Source organism: Muntiacus reevesi, chromosome 17 (assembly GCF_963930625.1).
Source record: "Muntiacus reevesi chromosome 17, mMunRee1.1, whole genome shotgun sequence".
Classification (NCBI taxonomy): Eukaryota; Metazoa; Chordata; class Mammalia; order Artiodactyla; family Cervidae; genus Muntiacus; species Muntiacus reevesi.
Genome location: NC_089265.1, coordinates 44,848,704 through 44,870,733, shown reverse-complemented (window position 1 = coordinate 44,870,733; position 22,030 = coordinate 44,848,704). Strand labels below are relative to the sequence as shown.

Genomic DNA, 22,030 nt, shown 5'->3' with positions numbered 1-22,030 from the left:
TTTTATTTAAGTGGTGGACAACACATTTACAAATTCACATATATGTGAACAAACTTAAATCTTTTTTTCCCCCTCTCTCAACGTCTTTCATTGTGTTAAAGTACACATAATATAAAATTCACCATCCTAACCATTTTTAAGTATATAATTCAGTGGTATGAAATACATTCATAATATTGTGTGGCCATCACTATTATCCACCTCCAGAACTTAACTCTGAATTAAGAATTTTTTAATAATTCTGAGTTAAAAATACCCCTATGTAAGGTGGGGAGGGAATGCAGAGTTATTAATCAACAGGCATAAAGTTTCAGTTGAGTAAAATACATAAACTCTCAAAATCTGCTTTAGAGCATTTTCCCTGTAATCAGTAATAATATATTGTTTACTTAAAATATTTAAGAGGATGGATTTCATGTTAGTGTTCTTACCACAATTAGAAAGAAAGGAAGGAAGGAAAAGAAAGACCCCTACTTAAATATAACTCCAAGGTTTCTCACGTATATATACCTATTGCTCTATGTTAGCATGTTTTCATTTTGTAGTATGTTCATGATGTAGTTTTATTGGTAGGAAGTTTGTTAGCTCAACATCTCGATGAAGTCAGCAGTGTGAGGAACCCATCCCAGCCTCCTTGTGTGGGATCTGGTAGGTGTCAGTTGCAAAGGGATGCAACTGGGTGCTGAGTCTCTGCTCTACTAGCTTACTAGGTAATTAAACAAGATGTTGTATTGCCCAGACGGTCTCAGATAGGGGATTCCTCTGGGTCTGCAGACATTGTTTGACTCCGTTGCCGGAGTCACTGTGTGCCTGGGACCATAAAAAGGGGTCACAGAGGACTGTGTCTTGCCATGTTTACCTCTAATACTTTTTACATGTATTACCTGAAGAGTCTTTGCTGGATGTGGCCTTGCTTTAGTTTTTTTGGAAAATTTTGTGTTTCTTTTACGCAGCAGGTTTTTGGAGGTACTTTTCAAGTGGACAGTTTGTGTTAAAGATCATTTTTTTTTTTTTTAATCAAATGTGTCTCTGTTCTAAGTATTCAGATTTTAAAAAATGAGTCACTTATCAGTCTTTCTAAATATAGAATGGCACTATATATTAAGCACTTCTAGAATTATTCTCTGGACTAGAGCAGTTTAAATACAAGCAAAAAGCCATTTTGAATTCCTGTGAGATCATTAGTGATTAGAAATAAAATTTAAGTATAACTTCTCCAAATGAGGACAGGTGTAATGAAGAGAGCATCTCTTTGTTAACTTTTAACATAGTTTATAGTTTTACACATTTTAAAGAGAAACAGTGCCTATGGCCTAGTGTTAAATCATTTTTCAGTCAAGATTTTTTTCTTTCCTTTTTTGGTTGAGAAATTTATGAGATTTGGACATACCTGGAATTCCTTTTTCTTGAAAATGTCTCGAGCCATTAATTTAAAGAGAACGACTGGAACTTTCAGTTCACAGTAATTGTTTGAACAAGATATCACTACCCTGTGGCTTAAATCCTGGTAAAATTTCCTGTTTTCCATTTTGATTTTAAAGGAGAGCTATATATGGAACAAAGCAGATGAAACTATCTGCCTCCGCTGATGTTTCAAGCCTAAACTCTAACGGGGCAGGAGTTTATGTGGGTTAAGGAATTGTATCTATCTCTCTACTTACCTACCTATATGACTAGATACCTATTGTATGTAGTTATGCATTTTTTTCCTGAACCAATGTGATAACATCTGAGCTGTAGTATAGAGGCTGTCAGCTACTTGATCGCTGAGTTGGAAACTAACCCCAGTGAGAGAGTGTGTGTATAAGAATGAAAGCCCTGAACCTGCAGAGTCACCCTGCTTAGCTGAGTGTAGACTGTCCTGTCTTGCTTAGAGCATCTTATCCAATCAGTAAAGACCAGTCAAGGTAAAAGCCTATGAAAACACAGACTCAATTTCAAATGTTGGCAGAGGAAGAGTGATGGAACATGTCGTTTGAATTTTGGAATAATTATTTTTGATTCATGGGTTTAGAAGACAGAGGGAAAGGGGCTGGAAAGATTCTGAAATGGGGATGACCGCAGAGGACGATCTTGTATTCTCAGATCAACGGCACCGACTTTCCCTTCCGAAGTGTGGGCATCCTCCTCCTGGTTGTGGATGCCTGCAGTGTTCCCTTCCGGTTGACAGAAAAAAAGGTTTTCTCTTTCACTGATGTCAGTCGCATGGAAGAATATTTAAAAACAAGCATCCCTCCAAGGTAGGTGAAACTTGCCCAGTATAAGGGATAAGGTACCTTAAAGATGACACCTGGCTAACTCTAAGCTTTGGCTTGTCTACTTTCTTTTTTACTCTGGGTATTTAGGATTCTTGAAGGATACTCATTCATTCCCAGTTTCAGGTTGATGCTTGTGTGATCTAAGTTGCTTATCATTGATAAGTGAGGACTTGGATGTTAGAAGAGTTTGCAGATGATGGGAAGGCTCTTGGAAGGAGAAAAGCTCACCGTTTTGAATCATTCCTATCCCACCTCTGCATTGTACCCACCTCTCTCAGAAGGTTCATTATCATTTTAAAACAACTTTACTGAGTTTCGCCTTTGTAACAGTCTATCCTGCTGATGGACCCTTGGACAGCGTTGTGCTACGACTCTGGTATAGGAGGTTGTCACCTGGGTCACTTGGAATTGACTGGAAAGGACTAAATTGATTTTTTAAGTGGATGAGTGTGTGATCTCTTTTTTTAAGAGCCCTAGTATGATTCATGTTTCTTTGTTAGTGCCAGAACAGAGGTGCACAGGCCAGAAACCTTGCTGTATTTGTGTTGGGCAGACCATCACTGGGGGCAAGAAGATAAATTCAGTCCCCTTTCTGCCCCCTTTGCTTTGCTACGGACACTGATTTACACACAGGCTTTCATTTAATGAAGCCCCAAAGGGAGGAACATAGGTTTCCCAGGGAGCAAAGTCCTATGTAGCTTTTAAATCATTATGAACTGATTTGGTCACTTACGCTCCTTAAACTTTAAAGAACCGGATCTCAACAAGTCCCGTAGAGTCGTTATATTCTTTGAGTGTAACATTCTTTGTGTACATACAGCTCTATCTTCTGGTTTAATACGTTTGTAGGCATTTACTTTGCAAGGCCTCAATTTTCTTTATGTATCTAAAGATTTTCTTCCTAATGTTGGAAAATAAACACACTCAGTCACTTCACCTAAAACAATCCGGAACATAGAGCTCACCACAGATGTTTAGAGCAACACGGTAGTCATGCAAGGCACCCAATATATTAAGAAAAGAAATGCTTTATTAAAGGATATATGGCAAGAGTAAAAGGAAAGGCTCTCCCTGCTTCTGGATGGAAAAGTTAATAACTGTAAAGATGTTACTCAATCTAACTTAAAATTTAAATATAATACATTTCTGTTAGTGCCGCAGTAGGTTACTTTTCTATTGTATTTGACAGTTAATGATGAAGTTCATCTGGAAAAATAAATAAAGGAGTCATAGAACATTTTAAAACTAATTACAGTAATACAAGGGGCTTATTTTATCAGATATTAAAATAAACCATAAAGTGAAAGTCACTCAATCATGTCTAACTCTTTGTGATCCCATGGACTATACACTCCATGGAATTCTCCAGGCCAGAATACTGGAGTAGGTAACTGTTCCCTTCTCCAGGGGATCTTCCCAACCCAGGGATCAAACCCAGGTCTCCCACATTGCAGGTGGATTCTTTACCAGCTGAGCCACCAGGGAAGTCTAAACCATAAAGCCTTAGTAATTAAACTGTGTAGTAGTGGCAAAGGAGAGAGAGATCAGAAGAGACAGTCCACAAACAGATTTGATTGTATGTATTGATATACTCATAATAAAAGTAGCAATTTAAACCAAGCCATGGGAAACATTTTCTTTCTTTCTTTTTTTTTTTTTAAGGATTGGCATTTATCCATTTAGTTAGTAAATGGATAGTAGAACATAAGTAGGTGTATAGAACGTCTGAAACAAACAAAACCCACCTCTTCTGTTAAAATAGTTTGCTCCATGAAAGAGCTGTGTCCCAAGCCATCCACTAGGTCAACTGATGTAAATGACTTTACATCATAGTTTTCCCTATATTTAGAGACCTCCTTGTAATAGAAATGTTAAGTTCAAGGTGCAGAATTGAAGTAGACCCTTGTAACAGCAAGGATGAAAAGGCATGTGGAGTGCTTTTTGTTTTTTGAGTTCTGCTTTTATCTAGTATTTACTTCAGAAAGGTACTCAGTAAACACATGCTGAATTACTGAAATTTGCTCTGATTTTCTAACTTTTACAGGTCAGTCGTCCTGTTGAGCACAAGAGGACAGATAAAGCAGTTGAATATTTCGGATTCATTAGTACCTCTGGGATTAGCCAAGCCAGCCAATCTTTATAACAAAGGTTTGTATCTGTATTCTTCCATAAAGTTTTTAGGAGAGCAGCAACATATGCATTTTTATGATGAAGTGTTGGTACCAGCCTGCTTTCATGAGCTTGTTAGGCTGGGGTGGGTATTATGAAGATAATTTCTAAATCAGGAGACAGTGTTAGAGGAAGTGTGTTGGGATGTAGTTTGCTGTTTGGGGCAGGAGGTCAGTGGTAAGAGTTCATTTTCTGGCATAAGGAAGTATAGTTTTTTTGTTACTTTTTGTTTTGCTCACCTCCACCTCACCTTTCACATTATCTTGCCTGAAACTAGTAGAGATACACATTGAACTTTTTTTTTTTTTTTTAAAGGGAGTACCATATTTTTGGGATTCAGTGGAAACTTTAAACCATCATGGACTAAGCTGTATACCAGCCCTGCTAGACAGGGCCTTGGGCTGCTTGAACAATTCATACCTTTGCAGCTGGACGAATATGGTTGTCACAGAGCTGGCACTCTCCGCCGAAGAGACCTGGAGCTGTTGAAGCAAACTTCAAAGGCACATTAGAGACTTACCTGTAACTTAAGTGCTGGGGGATAAAAATGTGAACTAACTTATTTAATTTATGGCATTTGAAAATGACACTGTTAACCCAATGGAACCATTTTCCTGTTTGAGGCAGAAAGGGGAGAAAAGTAAGAGTTTAAAGTGATTGCTTGAATACCAGCTCACGCACCTTCTAGTTGTACAAAGTGTTAGAGAATTTATTTGTATTTGTTAGGCTGGTATATTTCAGAGATCAGTTCTCTTATCCCTCACGTCCCACTCCTGTGTGTTGTAGTGACCATAAACAGCGCTTCACCTTTTGTACAAAATGGGATATTGAGAGGGAAGGGGAGCTTCTGAGAGTCAGCCTGAGTCCGAGAGGACCAGCTCTTGTAGCACCTTGGATACTTGAAGTCTAATGTTCACTTGTGTCGTTGACTTTGGGTCAGCAGTTGACCTGGGTGGCTGGCATGTTCAGGAATGCCTTGGGCCCTGATTCCAGGCAGCCTTTGAGGATTTTGTATGATACTGAATGATGGAGTTTTAAGTGGCAACTCAGGCCCAGCTCATGCCCTTTTTTGCTTGGACATGTGCTATTTTTATTCATTTGTATATTGATTCCTTCTAAGGATTCAACTTTCAAACAGCAAGTATTATTGGGAAAAAAGGGCTTTTATGGGTTCGACATCCCTTTAATCTGTGACCATTGGGCAAAAATTGGACCTGCACCATGGTCTGATGTTGGTGGGACCATTTTTGCAGCTTTAATCCTTAGCCTGTTTGACTGTATATTTGTATTTAAAATGCAGAGCTGAGCTAAATATTTACATTTTTTAAAAAAAGAAGCAGGCCATTTTCCTGAACTATAAACTTGTGTCATTTCAACTTGCACAAAGGAAGTCTGTTCTTGGAGTTGCTCCTGCACCCGTTTTTTAAATTTGTTTTTGTGTGTGGATTTTTTTAAAAGAGCTTCTCTGCTCACCAACCTGGCAGGACAATTGCAAAAAACTTAATGGTACCCCGAAATATTGTACTCAGGGAGAGGAGAAACAGGAGAACCTTTTAAGGGCCAGAATCAAGGAGAGAATATTCAGAAACAAACCTCTTTTTAGCCTTAGAGGAGTCCATCACTCTTAAGTAAATCGTTAGAGCCCACTGAAAAAAAGGCACTGTGATGCCCTATTTTTCTTCCTACTGGGTGTGTGCGTCTGCCAGTGAGGACTGCCTGTGGCTAAAGGAGATGGGTGCCACAGCCGGGATGTCACTACTCCAAGAGGAAAGAGGTGTTGAAATGCTTTTATCTTTTCCTAAATCCACAATGCATGAAGTGTAACGTGGGGATGGCCACAAGCAAGGAATATGTTCAGGCTGACTTTGGCAATGAGTACAGACAAATTCACTCTTCTCTATCAAGAGCAACAGCTAACAGCCTGAAACTGCAGAGCAGCTCTCTGACTTTATTTCCATTACTTTACAAAATATGCTACCTCAAAGTGCTACCGATAAACCTTTCTAACTGTAAGTACTCTTGTTAAGAGTACGTGTCTTAATCAAAGTTTAGGTTTGGGGGTGTTTTTTTTTGTACATTGATGAATGAAATCTTACCTATTAAATATATTATTGGATCATGGTTCCTCAAGGTGATTAAAGTTTGTTTGTGTGTGTGTGTGTGTTTTTTATGACAAATATCTTTTATGTGTGATTTTTAGAGTTTGCTCTTTAAAGATTTGAAGAGGATATGTAAGTTCTAAAGCACTCAGTTTGTCTGATTTATATGCTAATGGTCAGGGCCCAATTTAAATAAAATAAAAATATGTGTGCATGTATTTTGTCATGTATGTGTGTGACTATCTAGCAAGCAGTCTTTTTTTTTTTTTTTTTTTCATTCCATATCCCATCTGTAAAGAAGCTATGGGCAGAAATAATGAAGGAATTTTCATCCACTAGGTAGATTTTGTAAGACTAAGTAACTTCAGAAGGCCAGTGCAGAGGTTTCTTAACTTCGGCTGCACATTGGAGAAAGCTAGGGAGCTTTAAAACCTATGATGGTCTGGTCTATTCCCTCTACTTCAGCTCCTGTTTCACATTTAATTGGTGTGGGGTGCAGCGTGGCCATTGGAATTTTTTTAAAAGCTCTCTGGGTGATACTAATAACATGTAGCCAGGATTAGGTATCACTGCACTAATATAATAGGCCCACTGTTTAGCTTCAGTCTATAATTTTTTGTGTGATAAAAAGAAAATTATAATTATCTATTTTTATTTGTGATTCCTATATTGCTTATGGAACTCCCAGCCCTAAACAAAACATTTTGCTGTTGTCTGAACTTTCACATAGCGTTTTTAGTCCTTAGTTTTCTCAAATTGTTAAATTGGTTATCAGAGCTGATATACACATTTCAGGCAATTGGGAGCTTGTAGTCTGTTTTATTTCTACTGGGAAAACGTGTTCAAAGGTGATTTATAAGTTCGTAAGCATTTTCCATCAGGTGAGGCAGTTGGTTGAGCTCCAGAAATGTGGCCGTCCACGAATTGGCCAGCTGATGAGAAACACAGGACCTTCTCATATGTCGACAGACTTGGGTTTTAAGTCTTTCCTGTGAGACTTCTCCCTCTCCACCTGAATCAGCGTGCTGTATATTATCTTCAGAGGCTGGAAGAGAGTGCTTGTGAGAAGATGAAAGACAGGTTCATGGTCTTGTAGAACAGGACTCCAAAGCAGCCACTAAACTGAAGTTTAGGTCTGAGGGTTGGGGGAGGTTTTATGACTCCTCTGTTCTCCAGCTTCATCAGAAGAGAACATATCCTTGTGCCATTAGATGGAATATTTGGTTTGGAGGAGGGGTGGGCAATGAGGTGATGGATAGAGACTTGAATGCTTCAGATAACTTAAGTTTTCATTCCTTAAGGGATGAGGTAATGTTTGGATAAGTCCAGTTGAAAGGCATTTCAGTAAGCAGGTATGCACTTAATTTAAGTGTGTGTGTTTTTTTAAGTTGGTTGTAGTAGGTTAAGTACTTAAATTCTGTTGTGACAGTGTTTGTTGATTTCATGATGTGTAGTTGGAGTTTACCCTCCAGAATTCTTGTTTGGCTTTCAGATACTTGTGAAATCAAGTTTAATAACCTGATAAATTCCCATATAGTGAATACCATGAATGGGAGTAATTGGGTAACAGATTTGTATATTTATGGTTAGTCTTAACTTAGTAATAATCCAGACTTTTAGAAATATGAGTGCACACTCTGGACTGGAGCTCATTTTCAACAAAAGGGAGGGAAAAAAGTTAAGAAAAGGCATTGCCAGCCCCTTGCTCACAAATAACAAAACACTGTTTATTTCTTGCTGAACTCTTGGCATCATTTGTAAGATTGAAAGTTTTACTCACCTTTATGTTCAATAAAGACAGAGAAGCTGAAAAAAAGGATGCTAGTTAGGCCTTGGTGTTGTAAGGAATGGCACACAACACTTTGCTTTTATGTGATAAAATTAAAGAATGACTGATTGAAATATGAAGATTTCTGAATGAGGAACTGTGCCCCACAGGGCTTCCAAAAATATCAGCCATAGCAATATATGAAAATGTTATTCCTGAAAATCCAACCAATAGGGGGTCAGAAAACAACTTCATAGATTCATTTAAAGTTTTTTTCCTAAGATGAACGTTGTAATTCGTCTGGTTATGAAAGGTAATAACAGATTTAAGATTCGTCCTCAGAAAAGTTTAGACTTTTTTATCAAAATTGTTAAGTCAAGAACTGTAAAACTAACCTGTTGAATAAACCTGTCCCCTTGACTGATTTTGTACTAATTTTGAGCCAAGAATGGTGTCATATCTTCAAATATAACATGTTAGAAAAAGTCAAAAGAGAAATATTTTATGATGTGAAATTATGTATAGATTATATTTTGGTGTCCATTAATAAGGTCTTATTGGAGGACAGTCATGCTCATTTTGTTAAATATTAACTATAGCGTGCATATGGCAATGGCTTGTTTGAGTAGTTGCCACAGAGACCATGGCCTGCAAAGCTGAAAATATTTACAGGCATACCTTCTTTTATTGTGCTTCACTTTATTGCATTTCTCATGTATGGGTTTTTGTTTTTTTTTTTTAACAAATTGAAGGTGTGTACAGCATGGAGCAAGTCTATTGGTACCATTTTTCTAGTAGCATTTACTCACTTGGGTGTCACATTTTGGTAATTCTTGCAACATTTCTAACTTTTTCTAACAAATTATGTTTGTTATGATCAGTGATCTTTGATGTTACCACTGCAAAAGAATTACAGGACTCACTGAAGGCTCAGATATTGATGAGCATTTTTTAGCAATAAAGTTTTTAAATTAATAAATGAACATAGTTTTAGACAATGCTGTTGCCCACTTAATATGCTACAGTATAGTGTAAACTTTTATATGCACTAGTAAAAAAATTTGTGTGACTTGCTTTATGGTGATATTGTTTTATCACAGTGATCTGGAACCAGACTGGAAGTATCTCTGAGGTATGTCTGAACTGTTTTCCTTTACTGAAAGAGTTTTCTTACTCTTGATCTTGGTGTAGAGTATACTGGCGTTCATTGTACTGTTCTTGGAACCTTCCTAAGGCTTGAGAATTTTTAAAACAAAATTAAGGGAAAAATCATCAGAATCACCCGAGGTACTTGATGAACCTGCAAAATCCCAAGCTCCAACTCAGACTGGAGAATTGGCATTTCTGGGAATTGCAGCTGGAAATATAATTGTATAACAAGCTCCTCAGAGGATTTCTCTGGTGGTCCAGTGATTGGGACTCTTAGCTTCCAGTGCAGGGGGCACTGGTTCAATCCCTAGTTGAGGAACTGGAAACCCCACATGCCGAGCAGCACAGCCAAAAAATTAAATATAATAGTAACAATAAAAACGAGCTCTCCAGGTGTTTCTTATGAGCACTAACATTTGAGAACCCCATAACAAGTAATAAGCCCCCATTATCGCTCTCTCTCTTTTTTCCTTTAATAGAGGATACAGCTGAACAAATGTTTCTTTTTTTTTTTTAACTCTGACAGCTCCATCTACACTGTCTTCCCCACAATGTTTGGTGACTAATACAGGGCAGAACTGGCGCACAACACAGTATGTGGTTGTTTCTGGGGCAAAGGTTTGGAGCCTGTGATAAAGTCTCTTCACTGTCCGAAATTCTCACTGTTAAAACTATTCCTTTGACTAAAATGATTTCTAGAAAGAAATCCCAGCCATGCTTGAAAGTTCTTTTTATTATTTTAAGGAGTCTAAAGGGAAATGTACAATAAGTCACAATCAGGCTGCATGACTAACAAAAACATAAGTTTCTTTGCTTTTGGATGGAACTGTATTCATCCTAGTTATCCCACATTTATCCAAGTGCTGATTGGCAATCGCAGGTCTATTTTTTTTAAAGGTAGAATGAATTATTTCATATAAGCAAGTTGCTTTGTACACAAAAGCCTCTTAATACATGAGCTTCATGGAGAGGTTTTGGAAAAGGTTGGATGGATTTGAGGGGTCCTAACCAGGAAGGAGAGTAATAAACTCTCTGGGAAGGCATGGAAGGTTTATCTTGTTCCACCTTCTCCCACCAACTTTCATTAATCATAACACCCAGTTCCTGAGGGAGGAAGGCTTTGGTCAGATAGGTTTCTTATGTGGGAGAATTTAAGATCTTCAAACTTGGGAGACAAGGGACATCGTTAATTACAATATGGGTGAGAGAAGAAGGGAGTTCTGACAGGGGAAAGTCCATGCCAGAACTTGTTGCCTCTTTCAAAATTATGCATGTGAGTAGTCTTCTCAGGAAAATAGCTCAGTGAATAAAGGATTCCAGACAGTCAAGTGCCTGATAGGGTTCATTGTTGAAGGTATGGTGGGTGTTTATCTGATGCCACTAAGGCTCTTACCAGCAGTGTTTCTTCAAACTGTTTCCCAATCCTGATTCTCAACCTTTTCATCTATTAAATGGAATGACTAATAGTTTTGTAAAATTACAGAGGGGATCAAATAAGAATAGTCAACAAGCCTGGGTGTTTTTATTTACAAAGAAAGTCAGATTTCCAGACAATTTGTTATCTGAAACCTGGGTTTGCCTCTTGTTGGGTATTAAGCTGAAGGACACAACCAAGCTACCGATGGGGAGAAGGAAAATTTATTACATGTGATGAGTAAGAACACCGGGGGTCTTCCCCAAAGCATTGTCTCTTGGAACAGCAAAATTGAAGTTTTAAGCTAAGGGTACAGGCATAGTCATGAAGGGGCTTGGCTGCAGACAGAATCCAAGCTCTAGTTGACTGAGGTCAGAAAAGGTCAACATGGTTGTCCTATTTGTTTTTGGTGAGTCACTAAGTTGTGTCCGACTCTTGGCAACCCTATGAACTGCAGCGAGTCAGGCTTCCCTGACTTCACAGTCTCCCGGAATTTGCTCAAACTCGAGTCCATTGAGTCAGTGATGCCACGCAACTATCTCATCTGCTGCCACCTTCTTCTGCTATCAATATTTCCCAGCATCAGGGTCTTTTCCAGGGATCTTCACATCAGGTGTCCGAAGTATTGAAACTTTAGATTCAGCATCAGTCCTTCCGGTGAATGTTCAAGGTTGATTTCCTTTAGGATTGACTGGTTTAATCTTCTTGCAGTCCAAGGGACTCCCAAGAGTCTTTTCCAGCACCACAGTTCAGAAGCATCAATTCTTCGGTGCTCAACCTTCTTTATGGTCCAACTCTCACATTTGTATATGACTACTGGGAAAACCAGAACTTTGAGTATAAAAATCTTTGTTGGCAAAGTGATGTCTCTGCTTTTGAATACACTGTCTAGGTTTGTCATAGCTTTCCTTCCAAGGAGCAGGCTCTTAATTTCATGGCTGCAGTCACCATCTCTACAGTAATTATGGAGCCCAAGAAAATAAAATCTGTCCTTGCTCCCACTTTAACCACTTCTATCTGCCTTGAAGTGATGGGACTGGATACCATGATCTTAGTTTTCTGAATGTTGAGTTTTAAGTCATCTTTTTCACTCTCCTCTTTCACCCTCATCAAGTGGCTCTTTAGTTCCTCTTCACTTTTTGCCATTAGAGTTGTATCATCTGCATATCTGAGGTTGTTGATATTTCTCTCAGAAATCTTGATTCCAGCTTGTAATTCATCTAGCCCGGCATTTTCGATGATGTCCTCTGCATGTAAGTTAAATGAGCAAGGTGACAGCATACAGCCTTGACATACTGCTTTCCCAATTTTGAACCAGTCTGTTGTTTCATGTTCAGTTCTGTTACTTCTTGACCTGCATACAGGTTTCTCTAGGAGACAGGTAAGGTGGTCTGTTATTCCCATCTGTTAAAGAATTTTCCACAGTTCGTTGTGATCCACACAGTCAAAGGCTTTAGCATAGTCAATGAAGAAGAAGTAGGTTTTTTTCCTGGAATTCCCATGCTTTCTCCATGATTCAACAAATGTTGGCAATGATCTCTGGTTTCTCTGCCTTTTCTTTTTTTTTTTTTCTCTGCCTTTTCTAAATTCAGCTTGTAAATCTGTAAATTCTTGGTTCATGCACTGCTGAAGTCTGTCTTGAAGGATTTTGAGCATTACCGTGCTTGCATGTGAAATGAGTGCAACTGTACTATAGTTTGAACATTCTTTGACATTGCCCTTCTGTGGGATTGTAATGAAAACTGACTTTTTCCAATCCTGTGGCCATTGCTTAGTTTTCCAAATTTGTTGACATATTGAGTGCAGCACTCATGTATTCTAATTCTGTTGTGTGTTTTTCTTTTTTTTTTTTTTGAGGACTAAGGATTAGGGAATCTCTATTTTTAAAATTAATTTTTATTGGAATATTGTTGATTTGCAGTGTTGTGTTAGTTTCTGCTGTCGGGAATCTGGAATCTGTATTTTTTTAAACAAACTTCAGAGAGAATGTGAGGTCTGAGAACCACTGAGAACTCATTATGAAAGGCCCTGCCCTAGTTTTAACACATTTCCTGGACTCAGTCGTTTGCATCTAGAAAAGAGGCCCTCAGGGCAGGCAGTGCTTGTTTAGTGAGTTGGTTTGAGCATCCAGAATGAGGTTTGCATTTAGGCCCTTCCTTGGACTGGCACCGTAACTCAGCAAACCGGCTGTGTTCAGACTCCAGCTATGAAATGTGGAAAGACGACTATGAAGTGAAAACACGTGGCTGCACCCTGTTCTGAAGCTGGCGTGTGCAGTCTCCTGCTCTCCACTCTCATGAGTGAAAACTGTCGTTGATGGTTTGCCTCTTCTAATCCCTTTAAGCATAAACTAACGGAATGCAAAAATCTCATTTCTGATTCTCTTTCAATACTTTATCCACATTTCACTCCTTCTTATCAAGTAGGAAAAATGCTACTGTGCCGTGAAATGGTTCAGAGGGAAGGTTTATGCGATGAACTGAAGCTGAGTTAGAGGACTTGGAAAGTGAGTGCCTTTGGCAGCAAACGATGTTTATGGTACCCCATTTCTTCCTAGCACAACTCCACCTCCATCTCCTCTTCACTGCCCGGGGTCCACTGCTACAGCCTTGTCACACTGGGCGAGACCATGTTCCCAACCCTCTTTGTACCTTTAATTCCCTATCATTTCTCACATGTTCCGTGTCCAGCCCTCAGCATCCTTAGCCCTTTGTAAACTAGTTCAAAGTCAGACTGGTTCACATGTCTAAAACAAATTCCCTCTCAGGCATAAAAGCCATTTTCATATCTGCCCACAATGACTATAATGCTAAAAGTAGGGTGTGTTGCTTGAAGTTTTATCTGATTTGGTTGGTTTTTTGGTTTTTTTTCTCTGATTTGGTTGGTTTTTAAGACAATTTTGCCCTCCTACATACTTCACCTGCACATGAGGCTGATTCCATTGAAGCCTGGAGGAAGTTTACAAATCTGGAAAATTTACAAACCGGATAATCATTCACTAGGTACTGGGGTCACTACAATCTACAGGATATGAATAGTTGTATTTGAATGGAGTCCCTTCCGACGAGCTTCAGGAAGGTTATGGATAATACTGTGATTTTCCTCCTGCTTAAGCAATGTTCTCAAAACATGGAAACTAGATGAGTAACTCTACCTGGCTCTGAAACATATAATCTATTTGGATTGCAGGCCCAGGGTCTTGGCCACAAAAAAGTGTATTTATTCCAACATCTTCCTGGAAGCTGTGCTCTGTGAGCCCTGGAAAATCCCCTTTGTTTATGGTATCCTACATTTCTGTAAATCACCTTATTTCAATAGCTGAGAGGAAGAGATTTGGTAATTATAGCTTTCCTTTGTTGCAGCTCTATATTGAAAACATATGCCAACAAGGTTAGGTAAGAATCCAAGTAGATAGATGATATATAAACAAGATTAGGAATCATGAGGATTAGGGGCTTCCTGTGCAGTTTTATCCAGAAGAAAAAGGTCAATTATAATACAAACCCTAAATTAGTTTTTTGTTTTTTTTTTTTGCTGGAGGGTGTATGGTTTTATTAAACCAATAATCTATACTTTCTGTCTGTTGCTTACAATTCCTTGAAATGAGTTAGTTTATTTCAATTATAAATTTTTAACATGGTGTCTACAAATATTACATTTAAAAATCAAGTACAACTGTTGGGGAGTCAACTTCTAACTTATCAACTTAACACCTATATTGCAGCTACCTATCAGATTAAAATAACGAGAGTTTCTTTAAATTTTATTTAGTTCTTTATTTCATCCGTTTACAGAAGGTAAATGATAAATATGAAGCATAATGGTAACCAATGAAAGACTTGGAAGTAAAGGATGAGGAGGGAGAAGAATGACTCTACCCTGGTTTTCTTTTAACTTTTTATTTAGGCTCTCTCTGTAGTTAATAAGCAGTCAGAGCCCATTGAATCTATCTAGTCATTGAACTTCTGAGTTTGCTTAGTGAGATAATACTATTTTAAACAAATCCTGGCCTCCGTGTTAGTGTGTGTGTTTTGCTCTCATATGTCTGAAAGTTTATTCATTGAACCAATATCATTATTTTGGTGAGAGCTACAAAAAATATTACACTGGTGACTGGGATGCTAAAGGAAAAATACTCAAGGCACTTGTGAAAGATGGTAAGGTAGACTTTATTAAAGGGGCTGTTGCAATGGAGTTTTGCAGTAGGGGAGAGAGATGGAGTGCAACTCCAAATATAACAAGGACATGTGAAGAATTATACCCAAGGAGCAGGGTGGGGACTGGTGGATGTAAAGTGGCTAAGAAAAAGCAGCAGGGGTTGGGGAATTCTGGCTTGACAGGAGTTTTGCTGAAGGTGGGCGAAGGTGGGCAAAGGTGATGAAATGAAGCTGGGCCCAGGTGATGAAATACTAAAGAGTGGGGAGGGGGCATGAGAAATTTGATTAGATATTAAGGATGGGGAGTTTTCAGTAAATTGGAGTTTTGCTAAAACTGGATTAAAAAGGCCAAGGACAGAGCCCAGGGTCAGAAAAAGGACCCAGAGGAGCCTGATTCAAGTTGGTCATGGAAAGAGCCTTTGTCAGCGGTTCAAGAGTGAAGGTAAGTCTACTGTTAACTACCAAGGGAAGTTTGTTATTTAGATGTACTCACCTGCTTGGTATTAAATTGAAAGCTAGATAAAGAGGGTTTAGACTTTCTCTCTGATTAGATTTCTGTGAGTCAAACTGCCTTGAATGATGAATTTTCATATACCACACGGATAAAGAACAGGTTTTAAAGATGGAGGAATCCTGGTTATGGATTCTGCCATTATCTATTGTTTCCCAAAGTACAGGATTGTCTTTCTTTTTTTTTTTTTTTTTTGGCAGTTCAATAACTTTATTGGACCATCAGCAATTAGTTCTCATCCACATTGACTGTAGATTTTTGAAGGTGGTGACGGGCACCTAGGTAACCAGAGTGTAGAGTTTGTTTGGCGAGTCTTCGTCTTCATTACGTTTTCTGGACAACAGCACACGGATCCGGTATGGGACAGTCCCGATTCCTTTGGCCCAGACGGCTTTGTTGAGCCTGGTGTCGATGCCCACGTCCGGAGTTCCCATCTCCTTCATGACAAACTTCCGGATTTCTCTGAGTGCCCCAGGGGCACGCGTCTTGGAACCCGCTCCATGGATGCGCTTGTGAATGTTGATGGTGTATCTCTTGTCACCACCTCGTTGATGGCGGACCGCCCCTCCTTCTTCTCGCCGCCCTTCTTTGCGGGAGCCATCCTACAGGGCCGAGGTTGGAAAGGGGGGTTTGTCCTTAAAATGAAGTTTGTGGGCCGTTTCTATCAGAACCTTGCAGTTTACTATTAAAACTGTGGATTCAAAGGTTCCATTCTAAATGGGTTGAATTAGAATCTTTGGTTAAACCCAGGAGTCTGCATTTAAACAAGCAACCTAACCAGTGAAGTGAACCAAAGAACCCAGAAACAGATTTGTAACAAAGATGGCATTACAACCAATGGGTAAAGGATACACTATCCAATACTTGCGAGAAAGGTTGATTTTCCGCAAAGAAAAAAATGCAGTTAGATTCCTACCTCATAGTATGAAGAAAAGTAAAGTCCATGTAATTGGAATATTTAAATGTAGAAAGTAGTACTATTAAAACTTCTGAAGTGAAGTGAAAGTTTCTCAGTCGTGTCCAACTCTTGGCAACCCCATGGGCTGTCCATGGAATTCTCCAGGCCAGAATACTAGAGTGGGTAGCTTTTCCCTTCTCCTGGGGATCTTCCCAACCCAGGGATCGAACCCATGTCTCCTGCATAGCAGGCAGATTCTTTACCAGCTGAGCCACAAGGGAAACCCATTAAAACTTCTAGAGAGTGGGAAATTCCCTGGAAGTCCAGTGGTTAGGACTCACTGCTTTCACTTCCATGGGCTGGGATTCAATCCACAGCCACCCAGTGCAGCCAATAAATAAATATGTAAAACATTTAGAGAAAATATAGAAGAATATAATTTTGATATTGGAATGACCTTAAATACATGAAAGATACAAAACATGAAAAAAATAATTCTACTAAATTACAATTTAATAATTTTGTGTGACAAAAGGTAAAATAAGCAGTCAAGAGAAACACCACAAACTTGGATAGGGTATTTCTAACAAGTATAACAAAAATAAAAATTAGTATAAAAAACCTAAGAACTTCTCTAAATCATTAAGAAAAATAAAAGCAAACCAAGGGAGGTTTTTAATCATATCCAACTCAGAACAGGACATCTGAAGCAAATACATATATGAAAAGATGTCTAACTGTATGATTATTTAGGGGGAATTCAATTAAAAAGTGAAATATTGAAAGGGCTCATGAATATGCAGAAAAAATGAATTTTTTAGCTAACACTGTTGGCTGGAAAGTACATAGGTACAAACACTTTGGAGATCAAATTGGCAATATCTAATAGCTTTGTGTGTATGCTATCCTAATTATATATATGCCTTGAATTTTTTGTTCATGTGTGCAAAAGAGGTATGTAGAGATACTTACTGCTGTTTTTATATGGGTCAAAAATTGGAATAATGTGAACACTCATCATTGATGGACTGCATAAATACATTATATCAATAGTTTACTCACACATGGGACTACCATGCTCCAGTCAAAATGAATGAATTACGTCTTACTGCATCTATATAGATACAACCTAATGCTGGGTAGACAAGGTACAAATTGATACATATGAAATGATAACATTTATGGATACAGACATATTGTTGAAGTTGCATGACCCAATTTCCTCTTACAAGAGGTTTTCTTCCTATTCTTGCTAACTTTGGAAATTCATTATCTTGTACTTTGATATCAGAATATTCAGGCTAAAATTACTTTGTCATTCACATGGTATTATCGCATTCAATCTTTTGTATTTTACAAACTCTTTTAAAATGAACTGTTAATTTTAGAATAGTTTTAGATTTATTGAAAAATTGTGAAGAGAGTTCCCATAAACCCCACATCTAGTTTTTCCCATTATTAACATTGATATCTTACATTATTAGTATATTATATCTGCTATAATTAATGAAATAATAAGTCAAATAAAGTTCATATTTTATTCAGATTATCTTAGTTTTTAACTAATACTTTTATTTGTTCTAGAATCCCATTTAGGATACTATGTTAAATTTATTAGTCATGTCACTTTAGGCTCCTATAGGTTGTAGGGTTTCTCAGACCTTTTTTTGTTAATGACTTCGACAGGTTTGAGTTGTACCAGTCAGGTATTTTGTAGGATCCCTCATTGGAGTCTGATATTTTCCTCATGATTATATTGGGTTTTGGAAAAGAAAAGCACAGAGATAAAGTACCATTCTAATCAGATTCTATCGAGTGCCTATTATTAACACTACTTATCACCTTAAATGTGATCTCTATCACCTGGTAGAAGTTGTTTGTCAGGTTTCTCGGCTGTAAAGTTGCCTCTCTGTCCCCTCTTTCTGTACTGTACTTTTGGATGGAAGTCACTATGTGCAGCTCACACTAATCTCCTTTTTAAAAAGAGAAATTGTAGCTCAGAATGATAAAGTAATTTGCCCTTCATCATAGAGTTACTTATATCTAGTCCAAGGGCCACAGTAAGAGGCTTACTTCATGTACAGTAATTTAATTTAAAATTAATCAGTGTGATTCAATTAATTTTATTTCACTTATATTTTACATTTAATTCACACGTAAAGTTAAGGTTAAGAGAGTGTGCTTAGCCCATGAAAAATAGTGTCTCCTTGCCCCCAAAAATCCTTCTACTCAGAATATATAGGTTTATTAAGTAACATGTTTTGTGCATGTGCACGTGCATGCACACACATGTATACACAGCTGAACTCAAAACGAATACAGGAAAATTTATACAGGTTGGAAACTGGAAAGGAACTAGTATCAAAGAGTAGGAGCGAAAGTTCATGGGAACCAGAAATTTAAACCAGAAACTTAGTCTGCCCCTAACAATTGCCATCCAGGCAGGAAATTCCAGGGTCCTGAATCTTTGAAATATGGTCCAGAAGACAAGAGGTCCATGCCCAGATGGGTATATCTTCTTCAACTCCTGGATTCCTTAGCTCTTAAAGATAGACACACAGGATGAAGGACAGAGGGACCCTTTAAAGTGCTAGGTCACACATCAGGGCCATATACCCAGGTCTGAGGGTGGTATTCTGAATAGTCGGGGGACCATACTCCAGGAAAGAAAAATATGATTGCAAAGTGAAGCTATGGGGTACACGAAGTGATGATGAACAAAGGAAGCAGTAAAACATGGAACACAATTCTAAAAAATACTTTCCACAGAGTAACAGGCATAACAATATTTGTGTTTGAAAACAGACTAGAAATAAAATACCACATACTAACTTGAAAGTTATGAGGTAGAGGAAGGTACTATTTGCTAAGGTCCTTGTCTTTTTCAGGAGAGAAAAGAGAGATTGATTGACTTTGTCATCATATTGTAAATGCTTCTTAAAAATCAAGCACAAAATGCATAACTCTCAAACTGAAAAGCAAACAGAAAAGTTTGAGAAATCTATTTAATGAAAGATAGCACCACCTCCACACACAAAAAAGAGAAAAAAACCAATAAAAATAAATAGCAAAAAATAAAATATAGAGTAAAATGGTAGAAATTCAAATGTATCAATAATTACAGAAATTAGCTTCAGATTAATTCACTTTTCTAATAATGGATTAAAAAATCTGGTTTAAAAATAAAATATAAGCTGTGTATAGGCATGCCTTACATAAAATATTATGGAATCATTAAAAATGAAAAGAGAAAATAACACAATTATATATAAAAAGTTAATGTAACAATATTAATATTGAATACTATTAATAGAATACTGCAAAAAATTAAGCAGGAAAATATATAACAGAAAAAGAAGGAAACATAATGTTAGGAGGTAGCATTAAGGGACAAAAATAAATCTCTCAGAAAAGCTGATAGATCAAGGAAGCCAAATTAAGGAACCAGTCCCCATGCTGAATCATGGAAGTAGGAAATAGGCACTCATTTGCTATCAAATTCAGGAACTGTGGTTCAGTCTTCAATTTGCTTTACAGTGTATGCCACATATTTCCCCTGTATTTCTTAAGTACATATTTTCAGTTCTCCAAACTTACCACGTGTTCTCTCTTGAGCTTCATACAGACTTTTCTCTCTACCCACCACATCTTTCTCCTCCCCACTCCTTTTCTTGGCTAACTACCTCTGATCTTATTTTAACCATTCTATCCTCTGAGAATATCCTCACTGTGCCAAGGGCTCCCATAGCACCTCATACTTCTCCTACAATGGCACATGCACACCTGAATTGTAATTGCCTGTTACTTTTCTCTCTTCTCTGCTATGGAGTAAGTGTTCTGAGGCTAAAGCTATACTCTTCTCTTATTGCAGTACACCGCCTGGCATATGATTTGCTTCTTGAGTAAATAAATCAGTGAAGGAATGAGATAAGTAAAAATGAAATCTGATTGCAACTGGAGAGATTAATTCTACCTAAGGAGACCGCTTCAAAGAAGAAAAGAACTTTAAGAAAAAATTTGGAAAGTGAACTAAAGGTTGTTCCAGATAAAGGGAACAGTGAATAAAAGGCCTGGAGGATAGAGAGCAGGGAACAGCAGGGAATTTTGAGTAGTGAAATTTAGTGTGAAAGTGCAAGTCACTCAGTCGTGTCCGACTTTTTGTGACCCCATGGACTATACAGTCCATGGAATTCTTCAGGCCAGAATACTGGAGTGAATAGCCTTTCCCTTCTCCAGGGGATCTTCCCAACCCAGGTCTCCTGCATTGCGGGTGGATTCTTTACCAGCTGAGCCATAAGGGAAGTCCAAGAATACTGGAGTGGGTAGCCTAACCCTTCTCCAGCAGATCTTCCTGACCCAGGAATTGAACTGGGATCTCCTGCATTACCAACTGGGCTATCAGGGAAGCCCTGAGATTTAGGGTAGCTGGAGCATACATGGCAGTGAGGGAGGGAGAATGAGGCTGAAAATTGAGAGTGGGATCACCCTATAGAGCCTGGAATGCCACGCTAAGGAGTGTAAACTTGAGTCTTTAGGTGAGATAGATCCGTTAACAATATTTAAACAGAAGAAATGATTGTGGTAGTTATTCGAGCAACTCACCAAATAGTTTCAGTTCTTCCCACTTCTAAGCCTCTATTAGGATTATACTTCCTTGTCTGCCTTTGAAGCATGACCACATAACTCACTTTTACCAATGCTAATGTATGCCACGTCTGCAGAAACTGTAAGAGACACTGTCTGATCTGCCACTGAGTCTTGGCCTTAGCTCTTCTAGAAGCATGAACTTTGGTCCTTGAGTGAGAATGACATAAAGAAGACCCTTGGCTATTTGTCACAGACAAATAAGGCACAAGGTTTTGTTGTTGTAAGACAGAGACACAATGCTTACTGCTTATTTCTCCTATTATAGGTTCTTTTTTTCTTTTTCTTTTTTTGCCTAATTTTGCTTCATATCTGACAGATCAGTTGGACTTAAGGCTGGGAGAAAAATTAGGAGACCATTCTATTATGACATTGGCCGTAGGGAAAGTGATGAATGGATTGTGAGCACAAGGACAGGGACTGCAAGGATTTTACTCATTTATGAATTTCTGGTGCCTGGCACAGTTCCTAGAACAAAAGAGGAGTAGGGGGAGAATTCTTGTTCTCATGTTTTCATAAGGATTGTTTAGTATTGCCCCAAACTATCTGTCCAAGTCATTTTGACTTGTAAATGTGATCTTGTATTGAAACAGAATCTTGGTCCCATCACTTCATGGCAAACAGGTGGGGAACCAATGGAAACAGTGACAGACTTTATTTTGGGGGGTTCCAAAATCACTGCAGATGGTGACTGCAGCAATGAAATTAAAAGATGCTTGCTCCTTGGAAGAAAAGTTATGACCAACCTAGACAGCACATTAAAAAGCAGAGACATTACTTTGCCAATAAAGGTCTGTCTAGTCAAAGCTATGGTTTTTCCAGTAGTCGTGTATGGATATGAGAGTTGGACTATAAAGAAAGCTGAGTGTCAAAGAATTGATGCTTTTGAACTGTGGTGTTGGAGAAGACTCTTGAGAGTCCCTTGGCCTGCAAGGAGATCCAACCAGTCCATCCTCAAGAAAT

General features: G+C 38.2%; 1 protein-coding gene and 1 pseudogene across 2 annotated transcripts in view; one reads left to right on the top strand and one right to left on the bottom strand.

Moving 5' to 3' along the window:
• The window catches only part of CEMIP2 (cell migration inducing hyaluronidase 2), a 76,605-nt gene extending 69,861 nt beyond the window's left edge, over nt 1-6,744 (top strand). For both annotated transcript variants that reach the window (XM_065907738.1, XM_065907737.1), the window contains exons 22-24: nt 2,086-2,240; nt 4,303-4,406; nt 4,743-6,744. In XM_065907738.1, the coding sequence (XP_065763810.1) occupies nt 2,086-2,240; nt 4,303-4,406; nt 4,743-4,939 (456 nt within the window). In that variant the 3' untranslated portion in view covers nt 4,940-6,744. The remainder of the gene's footprint in view (nt 1-2,085; nt 2,241-4,302; nt 4,407-4,742) is intronic.
• Nucleotides 6,745-15,746: 9,002 nt separating this feature from the next.
• LOC136148345 (large ribosomal subunit protein eL31-like) lies at nt 15,747-16,126 on the bottom strand (annotated as a pseudogene).
• Between the last annotated feature and the right edge of the window lie 5,904 nt (nt 16,127-22,030).